The sequence below is a fragment of the Malania oleifera genome, chromosome 5 (assembly GCF_029873635.1).
Source record: "Malania oleifera isolate guangnan ecotype guangnan chromosome 5, ASM2987363v1, whole genome shotgun sequence".
NCBI classification, from domain to species: Eukaryota; Viridiplantae; Streptophyta; class Magnoliopsida; order Santalales; family Ximeniaceae; genus Malania; species Malania oleifera.
In genome coordinates this window covers 33,211,716-33,227,633 of record NC_080421.1, presented here as the reverse complement: position 1 = coordinate 33,227,633, position 15,918 = coordinate 33,211,716, and the positions used below count along the sequence as shown (strand labels likewise).

Genomic DNA, 15,918 nt, shown 5'->3' with positions numbered 1-15,918 from the left:
AAGGATACTTTTTTTATCCATAAATTAATTTTCGATTGGATCGTTTAGAAGTTTTTAGTCTTTCTTTTCAAAAATAAGAATATTTTTGTTACTTTCATATATAATATAGATATGGTCAAATTTGGGGATCAAGGCTCAATTTTTTTTTTTTTTCTCTTTCTCATATATGATTAATGCTAGGAAATCTACTAGAATTCTTTATTATAAAGATGGAAATAGGCTTGACAAATATGAGAGTATTAAATGATAAGTGCTGCATTCTTTTTCAGATTTTGTACAGTATACTGCTGATAATTATGTTAAATTCTATTGTCTGAGCTATATGCATACTATTTTAATGCTTTTTTTGTTGTTTGACTTTACTTAAAAGAAGGCTTTGTTCTCTTATTTGAAATATTAGGGCTCTAGTCTTGATGGCTGCAATGTACTGTTCTTCAAAACTCGCTGGGATATTACTGGGATTGATTTTTTTTTTGCTCGCTGCATTCTAATATTTTAGCAAGACTGCAAGCTTTTGAAGTATGTGAAAATTATACTGATTTCTCTTCCTCTTATTTCTAAGAAAGAAAATCCCAGATGGTGTTTTGCTGGCTAGGGAATTGTTACACAACTGTCATTTGAAACAAGTCGTCCCCTCTCAGATTTGCATTGAAAGTTGATACAAGGAAGTTTTACTTTAAAAGATTGAGGGCTTGAATGTGTCAGCACGCCGCTTATTTCCCTATTTCACTCGATGCAAATGTGGCAAGGGCCTCATACATAAGCCTCTTCACATTGATTGGAAGTGTTAGCAAGACTTTGGACACATTGAACGCGTAGAACATTAGCAGACAATCTTAATCTTTTAGGTTTTTAAAGGCAACCAACCCCTTAAGATGTCTTGGTCTTCCCTTAATTACTAAGATGATGATGCTGATGACTAGGAAGTCCTTGTTTAGGACAATTGGTCTTTGAACGCACAAGTATCTCTCCTTTGCTACAAGATTGCAACTAACTTAAGTTGCTCCTCTTACTTTTTATTTTTATTTTGATTTTTTAAAAGCATTGTGTGTCATTGCTGCTCTACATTACTTGCTCTACCTTCAAAAGCCATCAATGGATTGGAGTAGAGATCTAAGCTTACACAGTCCTGAGCGTTAAGGTTAGTTACTATTAGTTATGCAAGAAATTATGTTGTTATTATAAAGCAAATAAAAATGTGAAATATTTTATGAATCTATAATAAGGAATATATAAGGAATGGCTATTTCTAAATTTCATCGCGTAGATGTCTGTTTACATGTTGAGTGAAATAATTAGGAATATACGGAGAATAATTATTCCCTTAATTCTCAAACTTGAAACTCTATTTCATCTTATTTTAATAATAACTATTTTGCCGAGCTTTAAATTATTTTTATAGCATATACGGCAATGATGGGAGTTCAGACAGCGGCAAGGTTAAGTGGAAAAGATGTTTGTTAGGCCTAAAAAATGATTGAAGATGGGACAAAGGCCTTTATTTATTGAATGATCTTGAACTTGTTTCCTTCTAAAAGAGTTCTTCAAGGTTGGTCGGATTTCTTCTTACAAATTGAGCGGTGCTAGTCTTTGGCTTGTAAAAATTCGTCAGGAGATGGTCAAATTCTGCAATCTTTTTTCTTTCGTTCCAAGGATTTGCATAGGAGTACACTTGGGAAATTGGCACCACATATTTTTGTTTCTGATATAAATCGTGGGAATGTTGATTCTATTGGTATCTTCTCATTGAAGTCTAATTGGAACACAATTTTCCACCTAATGGTAGAAGACAAATTTCTCAACTTTTCTCTAATTAAATGATAAAGAGTAAGATCTAACAATACCCCTTGAATATACCCTTAAAATGATATATATATATATATATATATTTTAAAGATGTGTTTAGTCATTTAATTTCTGTAAAAATAGTATATAACAAAACATTATAATTATCTAGTTCATTTTTATAATTTATTAATGCTATTCATTTATTTTTCTTTTTCACATATTATCAAAAATTTAAAATAATAATATAATTATCTTGTTATATTTATGCCAACCAATTGATGGAACTAGTTGAATTGGTCAACGCAAAAATCGATTGGATGTACGATTCATTTACCAATTTAACTTTCAAAACATCGCAATTACCTGAATTATTTTCTCAACTTAAATTATTATAGTAATGTTATTTCTCTAATCCATATTCTCATGAGTGGGTAAAAATATTATTTTTATTTAGATAAAATTTTATTTTTTCACCTGTACCTAATACTGACTAATGAAAGGATCTTCTTCACTAAATTAAATCTTAGAAGGTTAATTGTAGTTTTCAGAAACCTAAAAGGTAGAGTGTCTTATTTAAAAAACCTAAATGATGTTGTTAAAATTTACCCAACAATAAAAATCCTTAAGAAACAATACTCTTATCCTCAAAATATTTTTTTCCCATTTGAGAATGCGAATTTATATTTGACACAAATATTTTGAATACGTGAATTTCAAATACTTAAATTTTAAATACATGTCTTTATAAATTTATTATTTGGTTAATGTTTAAAAGTAACGAATTTGAAATACATGTATTTAAATATTCATGATTTGAATTTGAATATTAGAAAAATTGCCTCAAATTTAAATAGAGATGTTAAGAATAGAGATATCGAATTAAATAGAGAGAGAGAGAGAGAGAGAGAGAGAGAGAGAGAGAGAGAGAGAGAGAGAGAGTTGTACTTGCATTCATCACAACAACATTTTTTAAACAGAGATTCAAATCCAAAAAAATGTTTATACAAAAGTTACAATAATCATCTTTTGTCACAACTTTGACCTATGAAATCATAGCCATACTAAAGAAGAAAAAAAGTGCCCCTTTTTCTCTTCATTTTTCTGTCTTGCTCCATCTTTCAGTGAAGTTTAGACCTTCAAATGAAGCTCGATTCTGATAATACCTTAGGACTGTATAAGCACATTGTACCTTTCATCTAGGCTTAGATGAGACATAACCACACTAGATCATTTCCACAACAGAAAAGACCATATTCACCACAATTAGCTGCAAAAACCTAAGCAAAATAGTGGGCAAGCAAAAAATACACTAACCAAGACCCGCTGTTGCCTCTTTGCACGGTGCATCGCTTTAATTTGGGGTGGCTTGACTGTACGATCAAAGAGTCCATATTCAAGAGCCTCTTGAGGATAGAAGCGCTTCATGCAGCTAAAGTCCTTTATCTACACATACACATGAACATAAAAATGTCTTCTGATGCTGACAATAGTCTATTTTCAAAAGTAAATAAACATACTGAGGAATAAGAAAAGCATAATATTAAAATGGCGAGAGAAACCGGAGTTACTGATGGATCATCTGCAGCCATTTATTACAAATTATTTAAAGGTTGGGCACTTTCAAATTGGCAAAATCTCAGATCATATGAAGAGTTCACAATACTACACCGTTCATGAATAAATCAATTATAAAGACATTCTCGGAAGCTAGCAATGCTGGAAGACTTTTCAAGCTTTGCATACTATCATACTTAGCCATGCTGGAAGTAAGGTGTTTCAAAATTTAAGCAAAAAGATACGAGAAAAATGAAAAAAGAACTTTATCAAGAATTGTGTTTGCTCTTAAAAAATGATTTAACAATGCAATCACAACCCCACCAAGACTGTCGAGGATAGAGTTTCTTAGAAGAATCAACACTGTCAAGGACTCAAGGTACAACATTGTTGCTTGTATTTGGTTGCTGAATTTTTCATCAATATGTTGTCCAATGAAGATAACACGCTCTCAACACCACAACCAAGGAGAAAAACTGTGAATTTTGTACATAAATATGCAAAGCCAGAAAGAAAATGAACAAACACGGTTACACGGGTAAACATCTACAGGACATGCAGAGGATAGATACACCTCCATATTTGTCCATGACAGGTCCCAGACTTCTGGCGATACCAGAAAATCACAACAAATAAAGTATTAACTGAAAGCACTGTTTTGATTTTTCTTTTCCTTTTTTCTCACCAAAAAAAAAAAAAAAAAATTTAGGAAAGCAAATCCCCAAGAAAGTTAAATCAATGGACAGTTACGAGTTATCGAGTCAAGTCAGTGGCCTAGTAAGGTCCTAGCCTCCTAGCTGAAGATATAGAGGCTTGAGGGCCAAACCCTGTTGCATACCAAGATTCCATTGATAGAAAATCCCCATAATCTTATTTACAATTTCCCATAGATTGCCTAATCAACTAAAATTAAAAAGCATCATTGGTTCATTTATGTAACATAAAATAAGTGTCAAGGACTCACTAAAACATTCTAAAGATCAACCCATTGCCAAGTTCCTTCCTCAGAATTTCTGCAGGGCACTCTTGGTGTCCCGATAGGCATCATTTGAGAACGAGCTTGTGTTGGTTTGTTGCCATATGCACTATAAACAAAAGTACAAATATCAGACAGGAAGTTTTGTACTTCTGTGACAAACAGAAGCACAGATTAACATCTCTTCAAGTCATTCAATCAAACCAGTCAAATAAAAAACAAAGAGACCAATTTATGCATCAAGAATTTCAGTTTGAGAGTTTCTAAGTCAGTATATAGACTACATTCAAATAGGAAGTAAATATTATTACATTAGAGGTTATTTTCTAGTTGAAATCATCTCCATCTGCACAGCAGAAGGGAGGATTGAATCCCAAAACCCCAGTACAGATTTTCTAATTAATTACAATGCTATAATCACATATGCTTATGGCTCAATGCTGTAAATGAGTACTGGAAAGAAAGGAAGCATAAATAAAGCTAAACCACTACCCAAAACCAAAAGTGGTAAACCACTACCCAAAACCAAAAGTACTCAAGGAGGGAGAGAGAGAGAGAGAGAGAGGAGAGAGAACTTGCCTTGAGGATCTGGAAGGAAACCCAGAGACACAGATTTCTCTTCTTTAGGAACCAGTGGCTCATATTCTGCATCTATCAGAACTGCAAATAAAAAATTTTAAATAATAGATATATTAACAAATTGGCAAATACAAACATACACCATGGTTTTAAATTGCGGTAGCGGGTAGCGTAATGCAACGGTAATGGGTGTAGCGAGAAGTGGGAGTAGCAGATGTTACATATCGGTAAGTGGTTGTAATGGCCGTGAATTTTTTTGAAACACACACAACCTTGGGCATATTAGCGTATTTGCATATTTTAAGCTTTTAGCCCTTCTTAGAAAGAGTTTTAGTATATTTTGGATCCTTTAGTTTAAATAACTAAGTTATTTGGTAAGGACAACAAGTTTACATTTGTTTTCAACCACCATTGATAGAAAAATTATGTGGGTATGTGTGTGTGTATTTTTATACTTCTCATTGTTCTTATTTGTGATAAATTCTTATGTATGCTCAATTAATTAATAAAACAAAATGCATTATACACTCCATTAATCTATTAGACACATAATACATATGAATAATAAAAATATAAAATAGGTAGAAAAGAAAGAAAGTTGAAGTTAAAAAATATAGAACATAAATATCACATTACTAATATTATCAAAATAAAATATTTTCCTAACAAGTTAGTATTTTCAAATTGTTAATTAATGCATCTATTGTGAGTATTTAAAGAAATAGTAAATTTTGTATCATTGTTATCCTCATTATAATCTTTTCCCCCTCTTGCCACTTGGTATATTGAGAATGATATAGGGAAAAAGTGAAAAATAAAATATTTTTTTAGTGTAACAGTCCTGTAGCGGTTACGTAACGATCGTAGTGGCCTTTACGTAACAGTTGCAGTTCGTAACGGCCGCTACGATCGTGATTTTTCTTTCCACCAATTTCGCGGTGTGTAACGGTATCGATAACCCAAAAAACCGTTATTTAAAATCATGACATACACACACAAATACGCACACAGAAATAGAGTCGGCAATAGAGGATGTGAGATTTGGAGATGCTGAAAAAAGAATACTGCTATCTCAAGAACAAATGCATGAATTGCTCTTAAAAAAAAAAAAAAGGACAGCCTGGTTCACAAAGCTCCCGCGTATGCAGGATCCAGGAAAGGGGCAGACCATAATGAGTTTATAGTACGCAGTCTTACCTTACATTTTTGCAAGAGACTGTTTCCACGCCTCGAACCCGTAACCTCCAGGTCATACAGCAACAACCTTACCGTTGTGCTTAAGCTCCCCTTCTAAATGCATGAATTGCTCTAAGTAATAATATTAACAAACCCGTCAAACGCGGGCTAGGGTCCAAACAATTGCAAAAAGGCTAAAATTATACATGCTCAAAATTGGAAGGCAGATGCTGATGTTAGTTAAGGCAATATAAATTGAAAGGTATAAAAGATCAAAATGAAAAATAGATAAACAAGCACATGGTCAAAATTGTTTACTTTTCATGGCTCGTAACACATGAAGCAGCTTATTTCAACCAGAAATTGGAAGGATTATCCCAAAATAAAATCACAATGAACAAGATCACCGAAATTTAAAGCAAGGCATGGATTAAACTAATTAAGTACTGGAAATATTGTATAAGTCTGAATGTCAAATGAACAGCTGAGAGAGGGAGGAAGAAGAAGAAGAAGAGTGGGAGGAGAAGGAAGATGATGATGAAGATGAAGATGAAGATGATGATGAAGAATCTATACCTGGAGGCAGACAGCTTAGTGACTTCATGGCACAAAACATCTAAGCTTCGCATCTAAGATTCGAGACCTGCAACAGAAGCTCTGGAAGTAGTGGAGGTCATTGGAGTCGGGAGTGTCAGGTTTGAGAGAATTCAGGATACAAATTCCTGGACGAAGAGGGGATTTGAATTACATTGATTTCGAGTCTTGAAATTCACCTGGAATTTCATTCAATTCAAATTCATCCTTATAAAAATGATGCCAAACAATGTATATGTATTTTGGACTCCCAAATTCGAATACATGAGTCCAAATACAGGTTCCCATACAGGCCATTAAAGAATTTTCTTTTTGGGTGCTAAGTAGAAGATATAACTATAATGACGAAAAATGCAAGCACCCCAACACCCCTCCTACAAAAAAATCGTTTTGAGCTATGTTTTTGGAATTCCACAGCAAGTCCAAGATCTAGATGAGTATAGAATTTGAAAAGATTTAACACAATTTTGTAATAACTATGCCTAAATTATGACAATTTAGGATCTTAAACCTGAACTACATTCTTCCAAACACAAAGAAGAATCAAACATGCCCATATAACAAATGCCACTATTGTGCATAAGAAGTAAACATGGTGCACAATATGTTAGAACAATGCTTTGTTGGCTCACTCAAGATGTTAGTACAAAATTCACATAATACATATTTTAAGAAAAGATAAACTATATAGTATAAAAATAGCACATCTAGTAGATCACGGTGTATTTCTCAATACAGTAATTCTCCAGGCCTACAGTGCACCTGTAATCAAAAGAAATGCGAATATACGGAAGCGGACAATAAAACAACAAAACAACATTTGACTTCATACCTGTGCTTCAAACCAAGCTGTTGTGACTCTTTATATTTATTATAATTGTATCAATCTTTTTCATAAATAGTGTGGATAGAATTTCATAAATAAATTACTTTTTAGCCTGCACATTGTCTAAGAGTTATTAAATATTCATCAACAATTTCCATTTAGAAATGTAGAAATTAAAAGCAAAATCTGTAGATCAGAGGCAAAGGAGATTGAAATTGAAGTGTTAGGGAAGGGAAGGAGAGGGAGAGATAAATGGGAGGAAGAGAGGAAAAAGAAAAAAGAGAGTGAAAAAGAGGAAAAAGAACTAGAAATAAAACACATGGTAAAACCCTAGCGAATTCATCCATGAGCTTCCAATTTTATGGTCAAATGACAGCCTCATTTATCAATATCATCTCATTACAAAAGGAACAGGGAGATTGATCTTATTACATAACATTCAAATTCTCTACTTAATATTACACTGATGCAAAATATGCCCATAACCACCACGGTGCTTTTCCCCCCCTTCAATTGTAGACTTCAAAATCTGTAAGAAGCACTGTGCATCTTCTTCGCTTGGCAGTTCCAAATTATTCACAAAAATTGGGAGAGCAGGACAATTGCTAAAATGCAATGACCTTGCTCCGCTGCTTCTTTTGGGAGAATAAAGGTTCTGCTTCATTAAGCTATGTTGACTGCTCAAAACAATATGGACAACCTCTTTATCAATGCCATAATGTATCACACTCTCCAAATTAATTTCTATTTCTATCACCCACTCTGAATCAATAGCAATGCCCTGAAATTCAGGCTTGCCCAAGTCAATCAAACTAGGCCAACTAACAACTATCACAAGTCTCTTTGTGATGACAACAAATTTACCAGCTTGTTTGAGTGCTTTGCAAATGACTAACACTTCAGACTTGAGCTTTAAGCCATCATCAGTGTCTATAAGAATCGATGCTCCAATAGCCTCCTCCCAAGAGTAAGGTCTTAGGGGAATTTCCTTCCTTAAAGGCCTCGGAAGACGGGCCCTAAAGCGCTGTGCTTTTGTTTGAGATATCCTACTCCGATTTCTAATACTCTGGGCAGTTTTTCCTGTAACCTCAAGAATACTGGCTGCTGGTTTTGCCACAAGCCCCGTCACTCCCAAAGCCATTCCTGAATCAAGACAGAGGCACCAACAAGGTGCCATCAGCAACAAGAAAGGGAACAATGAGCAGCAACTTCCAAAATTTCTTTTTTTCAATGACACTTCTAAGGTAATGATTATGACGCTTCCAAAATTACAGCATTTTAATATTGGAATACCTGAGAGGATACCAGGAAGACCATGTTTCTCAGCTTCTTCAATTGGTGATTGGAGGAGACCGGTGAGTCCCTGGAATCAACAAATAAAAGAATTTAGAAAAGATATAGACACTTTTGATGCAGATCATATATTTTCCATGATTAAAAAAGGATGAGTTCCATGATTCAAGACAGAGGTGACTTGTATGTCTTCAAGTAACAAAAAGCAAGAGTTCCATGATTCATCTGAATTTTGTTTCCATCACCAAAAATAAAATTTCCGTATGAAAAAAGTAAGTTATTGGTGCACAAAACACCATATTTTTCTATTTTTTTAACTTTAGGATTCTTAGGGTTTTTTTTTTAGGTAGAGCTGTCCTATCCAAATTGATCTTACTTTGGTGATATTGCTGTCTCATGAGTGATAACAACCACTACATTCAATTCAAATACCTCTAATACTTCATTTATAACACCTTTACTGTATGATGCTACACCAGTTCGCCGCTTTTCCAACTTTGAAACAGCCTGGTCATCAAAAGTAAATGCAAGAATTCCCTACAAGAAAAAAAAAAAAATCAATTAATATGAAAAATAACAATAGAGGAACTGATCAATGGATCTTCAAATGATAGGTATTTTGAAAAGGATACCTTGTGTGCAGCTTTACTAAACTGTGTTGCAGCGTCACTTACAGCATATATTGTGTTGCTTAAAAGACCAGTAGTGCCTTGTGCCATGCCAGTAATAAGACCAGTACGGTTCTGTCAATAAAACAGGTATTTTATGCTGGTAGGAACAAGCTTCAAACCATTTCATAAACAGAATAAAATTAAAAATGAAAATAAATAAAACCTGCAGGATGCTCTTTGCAGGAACTGATAAGAACTCTCTGACTCCAAGCACCATATTTCTTGCAAATCCGACGGGATTACCAATAACACCGGCAGAACCGAACACCTCCAATTAAAGAACCACAACATATTAATGTAAGATGATATTCAATCATATTCTATGGCTTTGGTTAATAATGTTGATTGAATGCTAAATCATATCACTGACAATAGCATAGTTTTTGCCCCTTGTGTCTTTTTGATTTTGGGCAAGTAACAATATGTGTGGCTTAACCATTCATCTTCCTGGCATCGTGAGCAAAGCTAGGAGCCCAAAAGAGCAACAATTAGCACATTTATTTGATACTTTCCAGAAAAATAAAATTTTAATTTACACAGGCTGGATGAATTCACTTTATTTTACACCAAATTAGAAGAATGCTCAATCTGCTCCCCAGCAACTCAAGTATAATGGACACTGTTTATCTTCTAACAAGTTATTCATGTTGACATCACCCCAAGTACTGTAGAATTAAGCAAGGCAGGCACCCAAGAGCACAAACCAAAATTACAGTTACCTAAAAAATCCAAGTAAAAGTAATATGTAATGAAAATTAAACTGATAAATGATTATCAGCTCTGAAAAACACATGCTTCAACAGAGGAAGCAACATCTGATGTCATCATATGTCCTCTCCATAAACACCACATTTGAAGTAAATTCTACATATTGTTTGCCCTAGTGTTTCCAAATGTCAACAAGTTCAGCACAGTTCAAGGCATCACCAACTGAATACTAAATAGTGAGATAAGATACAACAGATACCTAGCAAGTAGCAATAGAGCAACTAAGTGTCAACAGATTCTCCAATTCTTTTAAATGTGAACACCAATTCAACAATATTTTCTGCTAATGGAAGTTATCAAACACCATGACCTCTCAATGGGTTCAGTCAAATAAAAAATATCACCTTTTTCTTGATGACTCCAAGTATCCTTACCACCCTATAGAACTCTTAGTAGCTTTTGAGCTCTGAATTAATGCTTTCTGAGGGCGCCCATGCTACAAATGACCCCATTCACAAAGATCAATGACTATAACTGAAAAAGATGCTAATGCTTCCAACTCCCAGCCTTGACCTGCTCAGAAAACTTCTGGAACCATCATTCAGCCAATCAAGCGAACTTACTGCTGCTACAACCTCTTGAGCTTTGAAAACCAAAGACCATAAGCAAATCCACATACTTCCATCAGTTCCCTCCAAGGATGAACATATGTTGCAAACCTTTACAACCCCTCCCAGTAAAGTTCATTGAAGAGTCAAAGCTGCCTATAGACCAAATCTCCAGAATAAATGGAGAGACAAATATATAAAGCCAATGAAATGATTCTTGGCTTACTATATTCCCTTCATTTCTCAAGTTGATGAACACTACCATTGTTTCAATAATAATAATGATGATGATGATGATGATGATGATAATAATAATGTCAACTACTGCTAAAGCTGTGAAGAAAGTAGGTCTGTGATTTAATTGGCTAAGATATACCTTGTACATCTCATGAAGAAGCTGCCGAGTATAATGCCTCATAAAAATCTCTTGAATAGACCGCGAGCTAGCCATTATATGTTCAACAGACAACTGCTTAAAATTAATTTGTGCTCCCTCAACATCAGCAAGTGCCATTAGACCTCGCTGTAATTAATTATCAATAAAAGTACTATTAGTAAAACAGGCATGCCCAAAAATGCAAGATTTAGCTATTGTGAGTGTTTACCAACACATAAAAATCACTGTAGTAGGCAAGGTTTCTATAATCATTAAAAAGAAGGGGCATAACGCTGGTTGGCTAACTGATGAAGGTTCGCTGTTTTCTCAAGATTCAAATTATTTATCAGCTTTGTTTTTGTTTTTTTTTTTCTCTATTTGTCCTGCTTTTTAGTTAGTGAAAGAATATGCATGAAATATGATTGTTTTTTGTTGTTAAACCCCAAAAGTGTAGACACCTGAATTATTTTCCTTGATTCCTTTGTGTAGACAACAGAAAGTTCAATTTTTAATTATTTTTTCTTGAATATTTCCCTTGGAAAGCGTACACATGAAGAACGGTTTTTTTTTTTTAAAAAATTGGTTTTTGTTTTGTCATCAACATGTCAATGTTTTATTATTTAGTTTGTGTATGCACGTCAATAATTGAAATCAAATTTGGGAATTTGTACTCAATTCAATTTGCAATTTCCGGAATTGGGATCTTGATTCATGATTCGAATCCCTATTTGACAACCATGCCAAGGTTGTATTCAGCAGGTTTTGGATGATTCGAACTTGCCGCAGCAAACTTTTTCGTTTCCTTTTCTCTCAAGGATTGAGACATGGGTGTTCTCAGTCTTTACTTCTTATTTACTTTGTAGAGAATGAGAACGAATCAATTGTATATTCAATTATGTATTCTTTACATACTCGGGTCCTTGTTTAACATGTACACAGAGAATAAAATATGGAAAAATAGAAGAAGACACAACTTGCAGTTGAGATGTGTGTCAGTGGGGGATCTCAATTTATAGCCTTTGGCTTGTGGCAAGATCTCATGGTAGGTGGTGGCGGCTTACCCACCATGGCAGGTGGCGGTGGCTCACCTACCATGGTAGGTGGCCGTTATTCACCAATTGTGACTGTCGTTCACACTAGTGGCTCTCATTCCACACTCCCCCTCAAGTTGGATCATAGATATTGATCATGTCCAACTTGCAAATAAACTCTTCAAAGCTAGATCTCTGTAATCCCTTGGTGAAAATATCCGCTAATTGTTTTCTTGTAAAGATATAGGTCATGCAAATTGTCCCCTTCTCAAATTTCTCCTTCATAAAATGCCTGTCCACTTCTATATGTTTAGTCCTGTTGTGCTTAACAGGATTATGAGAAATACTAATGGCGGCTTTGTTGTTGCAATAGAGTTTGATGGAGAGCTCTACTATGATGTGTAGTTCTTCCAAAAGTTTTTGTAACCATAGCCCTTCACACATCCCTTGTGCAACAACTCTGAATTCAGCCTTGGCACTGCTTTTGGCTACCACACTCTGCTTCTTACTCCTCCATGTTACTAGATTTCCCCAAACATAGGTACAGTAGCCGGTAGTAGACCTTTTGTCATTTGCTGATCCTACCCAATCCGCATCTGTGTAGATCTCTACCTTCTTACTGTCACCTTTCTTGAAGAATAGTTCTCGCCTTGGAGAGCCTTTCACATATCTGAGAATTGCTTCTAGGTGACTCTCCTTTGGTGAGTGCATGTGTTGATTGACCACAGTTACAGTGAAAGCAATGTTAGGTCTCGTGTGAGAGAGGTAGATCAATCTACCTACTAGTCTTTGATATCTCTCTCTCTCCACAGGCTTTCCTATGTCTTCTATTCTTTTTCTTGCCTCGATAGGAGTATCGCTTGGTTTACAACCAAGCATGCCGGTCTCGGTCAAAAGGTCAAGTACATACTTTCTCTGGAAGACATTAATTCCCTTTATTGATATGGCGACCTCCATTCCCAGGAAATGTCGCATTTGACCCAGGTCTTTTACCTCAAACTCTGTGGCTAAGATCTTCTTCACTCTCTCCACCTCTCCTGTGTCATCTCCAGTGAGAATGATGTCATTGACGTACACAATCAGGATGGTCCTTCTTCCCTCATTAGATTTTTTGAAGAACATAGTGTGATCTGACTACCCCCTGTCGGTATCCTTGATTCTTTATCACCTTTGCAAATCTATCAAACCACACCCTCGGTGATTGCTTGAGTCCATATTGGGATTTCTTCAATTTACACGCTCTGGTTTCTTCTCCCCCCTTGCAAAATCCTAGTGGTAGCATCATGAACACTTCTTCTAGCTCACCATTCAAAAAAGCATTCTTGATGTCAAACTGATGGAGTGGCCAGTCCAGGTTTGCTGCCAGGGACAAGAGAACCCGTATAGTGTTCAACTTTGCTACTGGTGCAAACGTCTCAATGTAGTCAATACCGTATGTCTGAGTGAACCCCTTTGCCACAAGGCAGGCTTTGTATCGTTCTACTGTGCCATCAGCCTTGTACTTTACTGTGAACACCCACTTACAGCCCACTGGTTTCTTCCCCTTGGCAAAGTCATCACCTCCCAAGTTCCATTCTTTTCTAGTGCCCTTGTCTCTTCCATCACTACCTCTCTCCACTCTGGAATCTCCAAGGCTTCTAGAATGTTTTTAGGAATCTGGATTTTGTCAAGGTTAGAAGTAAAAGCACGACACTTGGCAGAAAGAGCATTGTAAGACACAAATTTTGAGATAGGGTGAAGAGTACATGAACGATGTTGTTTTCTAAGAGCAATGGGTAAGTCATGTTTTACCTGGTCGGGATTGGAGTCAGACTCATGAGGAGTTGGAACTATCATCGATTTTGACTCTTTTGGTGCTTTTGAAGTGAGTGTCTCATAGGACTTCGATTTTGGCCTCCTTGAGTAGAAAAGTGTTTCCCTATTTGTTTGTATTTCCGCATCTCCCCTTGAGCTCAAGTTTCCTTCTGTACTAGGTGAAGGAGCGGATATAGGGTATGGAGTGGTCTCGAAAACAACATCTGAGTTTGAGGGTCGAGCATTCCTCAAGGACTCTCCCTGAAGCGAGAATGTTCGAAGAAGGTGACATCCAGGCTAACATAGAGTTTTTGGGAGATTGGGTCATAGCATTTGTAACCCTTATGTGTGGGAGAGTAACCAAGAAAGATACATTTAAGTGCTCTGGGATCCAATTTGTTTTGCTTGGGTGCGTGAATGTGGACAAATACAGTGGACCCAAAGACAAGAAGTGGAAGATGTGAGCCGAGCCTAGAATTGGGAAAAGTCTCTTCGAATTTTTGGAGCAGCGTTGCAAGGGATAAGACTCTACTAGGCATTCGGTTAATGAGGTATGTGGCTATCAAAATTAAGTCACCCCAAAATTTTGTTGGCATGTGAGAGGTGAACAACAGGGCACGAGCAACTTCAAGGATATGTTGATTTTTCCGTTCAGCAACCCCATTTTGTTGAGGGGTGTCAACGCAAGAGCTTTGATGGATAATACCATTCTCTTGAAGATACGTGCCCAAGGAGTGATTGAAATACTCGGTAGCGTTGTCAGTACAAAGGATTTGGATTTTTGTGTGAAACTGGGTTTGTATCATAGAGTAAAAATTCATGAAGACTGATCGAACCTTAGTTTTATTTGTCAATAAATATATCCAACACAGATGAGTGTGATCATCAATAAAAGTAATAAACCATAGATCACAGTGAATCAAACTAAATGGCATGGATGGTTTATACTGAGATCTAGGAAAAGTAGTACGATAGTGTTTGGCAAGTTCACACACTTCACACTGAAAATCCAAGGCAATTTTATTCCCATCCTTTTATGCTATAACAAAAGTGCACTTTCCCTAGGACTAGATGCAGAATTACAAACAGTAGGACACGGTCCATTCATATTAGCTTTGTCGAAGTAGTAGAGCCCGTCACATTCCTTCGCACTGCCAATCGTCTTCCCCGATGATAGATTTTGAAAGACACAATGAGAGGATAGGAATTTAGCTGAGCAATTAGACTGTTTGGTTAACTGACTAATAAACAGAAAATTGCATGATAAATTAGGAACATGGAGGTCAGATTCAAGAATAATAGATTCATAAATACGAATACTCCCTTTGCCAACGACAAGGGATAGAGTCCCATATGCAATTTTGACTTTTAAATTACCAGCACAAGGTGAGTATGTTGAAAATAAATGATGAGCATCGATCATATGTCAGATGCATCGGAGTCAATAATCCAAGGTGTAAAATGAGGACTGGAACTAAGGGTTGTCAAAAAAGTACCTTTGTGGGCACTGGGCTAAAGAGCCAGATGACATAGTATTAGCGGACTGACTCGAGGCTTGGAAATTGGAAAATAGCTCATATATTTTCGCAAGCTGGTCGGGATTAAATTTCCCACTAGAAGCTGTCAGGCCATGGGCTTTTGTGGGTATTTTCTTTGCTTGGGTTTCGGTGGAGGACTGATGACCATGGGCTTTATTGGGCTATTTGGGCTTCCAATCTGTGGGCTTGCCATGTAAGGTCCAACAGGTGTCTTTAGTATGGCCCGTTTTTTTGCAATGCTCACAATAGGGCCTTCTGGACTATTTTGGGGTGGATCCAGTATGAGGCCTACGGGTTATAAGAACTGATGCCTCGGGCCCAGACATGTTTTGCTCCTTCAACATCATGTTCCTCCTACTTTCTTCACGTCGAACCTCAGAGAAGACTTCTCAGATGGAGGGCAGCG

The 15,918-nt window shown here is 36.1% G+C and overlaps 1 protein-coding gene and 1 long non-coding RNA gene across 3 annotated transcripts in view; both read right to left on the bottom strand.

Moving 5' to 3' along the window:
• Nucleotides 1-2,740: 2,740 nt before the first annotated feature.
• Nucleotides 2,741-4,900, bottom strand: LOC131155626 (uncharacterized). The gene is made up of 2 exons (XR_009136866.1): nt 4,307-4,900; nt 2,741-3,231 (listed from the first exon to the last, which is right to left on the bottom strand). It is a non-coding gene; the product is annotated as an uncharacterized LOC131155626 (long non-coding RNA).
• Nucleotides 4,901-7,818: 2,918 nt separating this feature from the next.
• The window catches only part of LOC131156193 (uncharacterized), a 187,160-nt gene continuing 179,060 nt past the window's right edge, over nt 7,819-15,918 (bottom strand). For both annotated transcript variants that reach the window (XM_058109692.1, XM_058109693.1), the window contains 6 exons: nt 11,150-11,296; nt 9,621-9,725; nt 9,419-9,529; nt 9,219-9,323; nt 8,787-8,856; nt 7,819-8,636 (listed from right to left, as the gene is read on the bottom strand). In XM_058109692.1, coding sequence (XP_057965675.1) covers nt 7,942-8,636; nt 8,787-8,856; nt 9,219-9,323; nt 9,419-9,529; nt 9,621-9,725; nt 11,150-11,296 — 1,233 coding nt within the window. In that variant the 3' untranslated portion in view covers nt 7,819-7,941. The remainder of the gene's footprint in view (nt 8,637-8,786; nt 8,857-9,218; nt 9,324-9,418; nt 9,530-9,620; nt 9,726-11,149; nt 11,297-15,918) is intronic.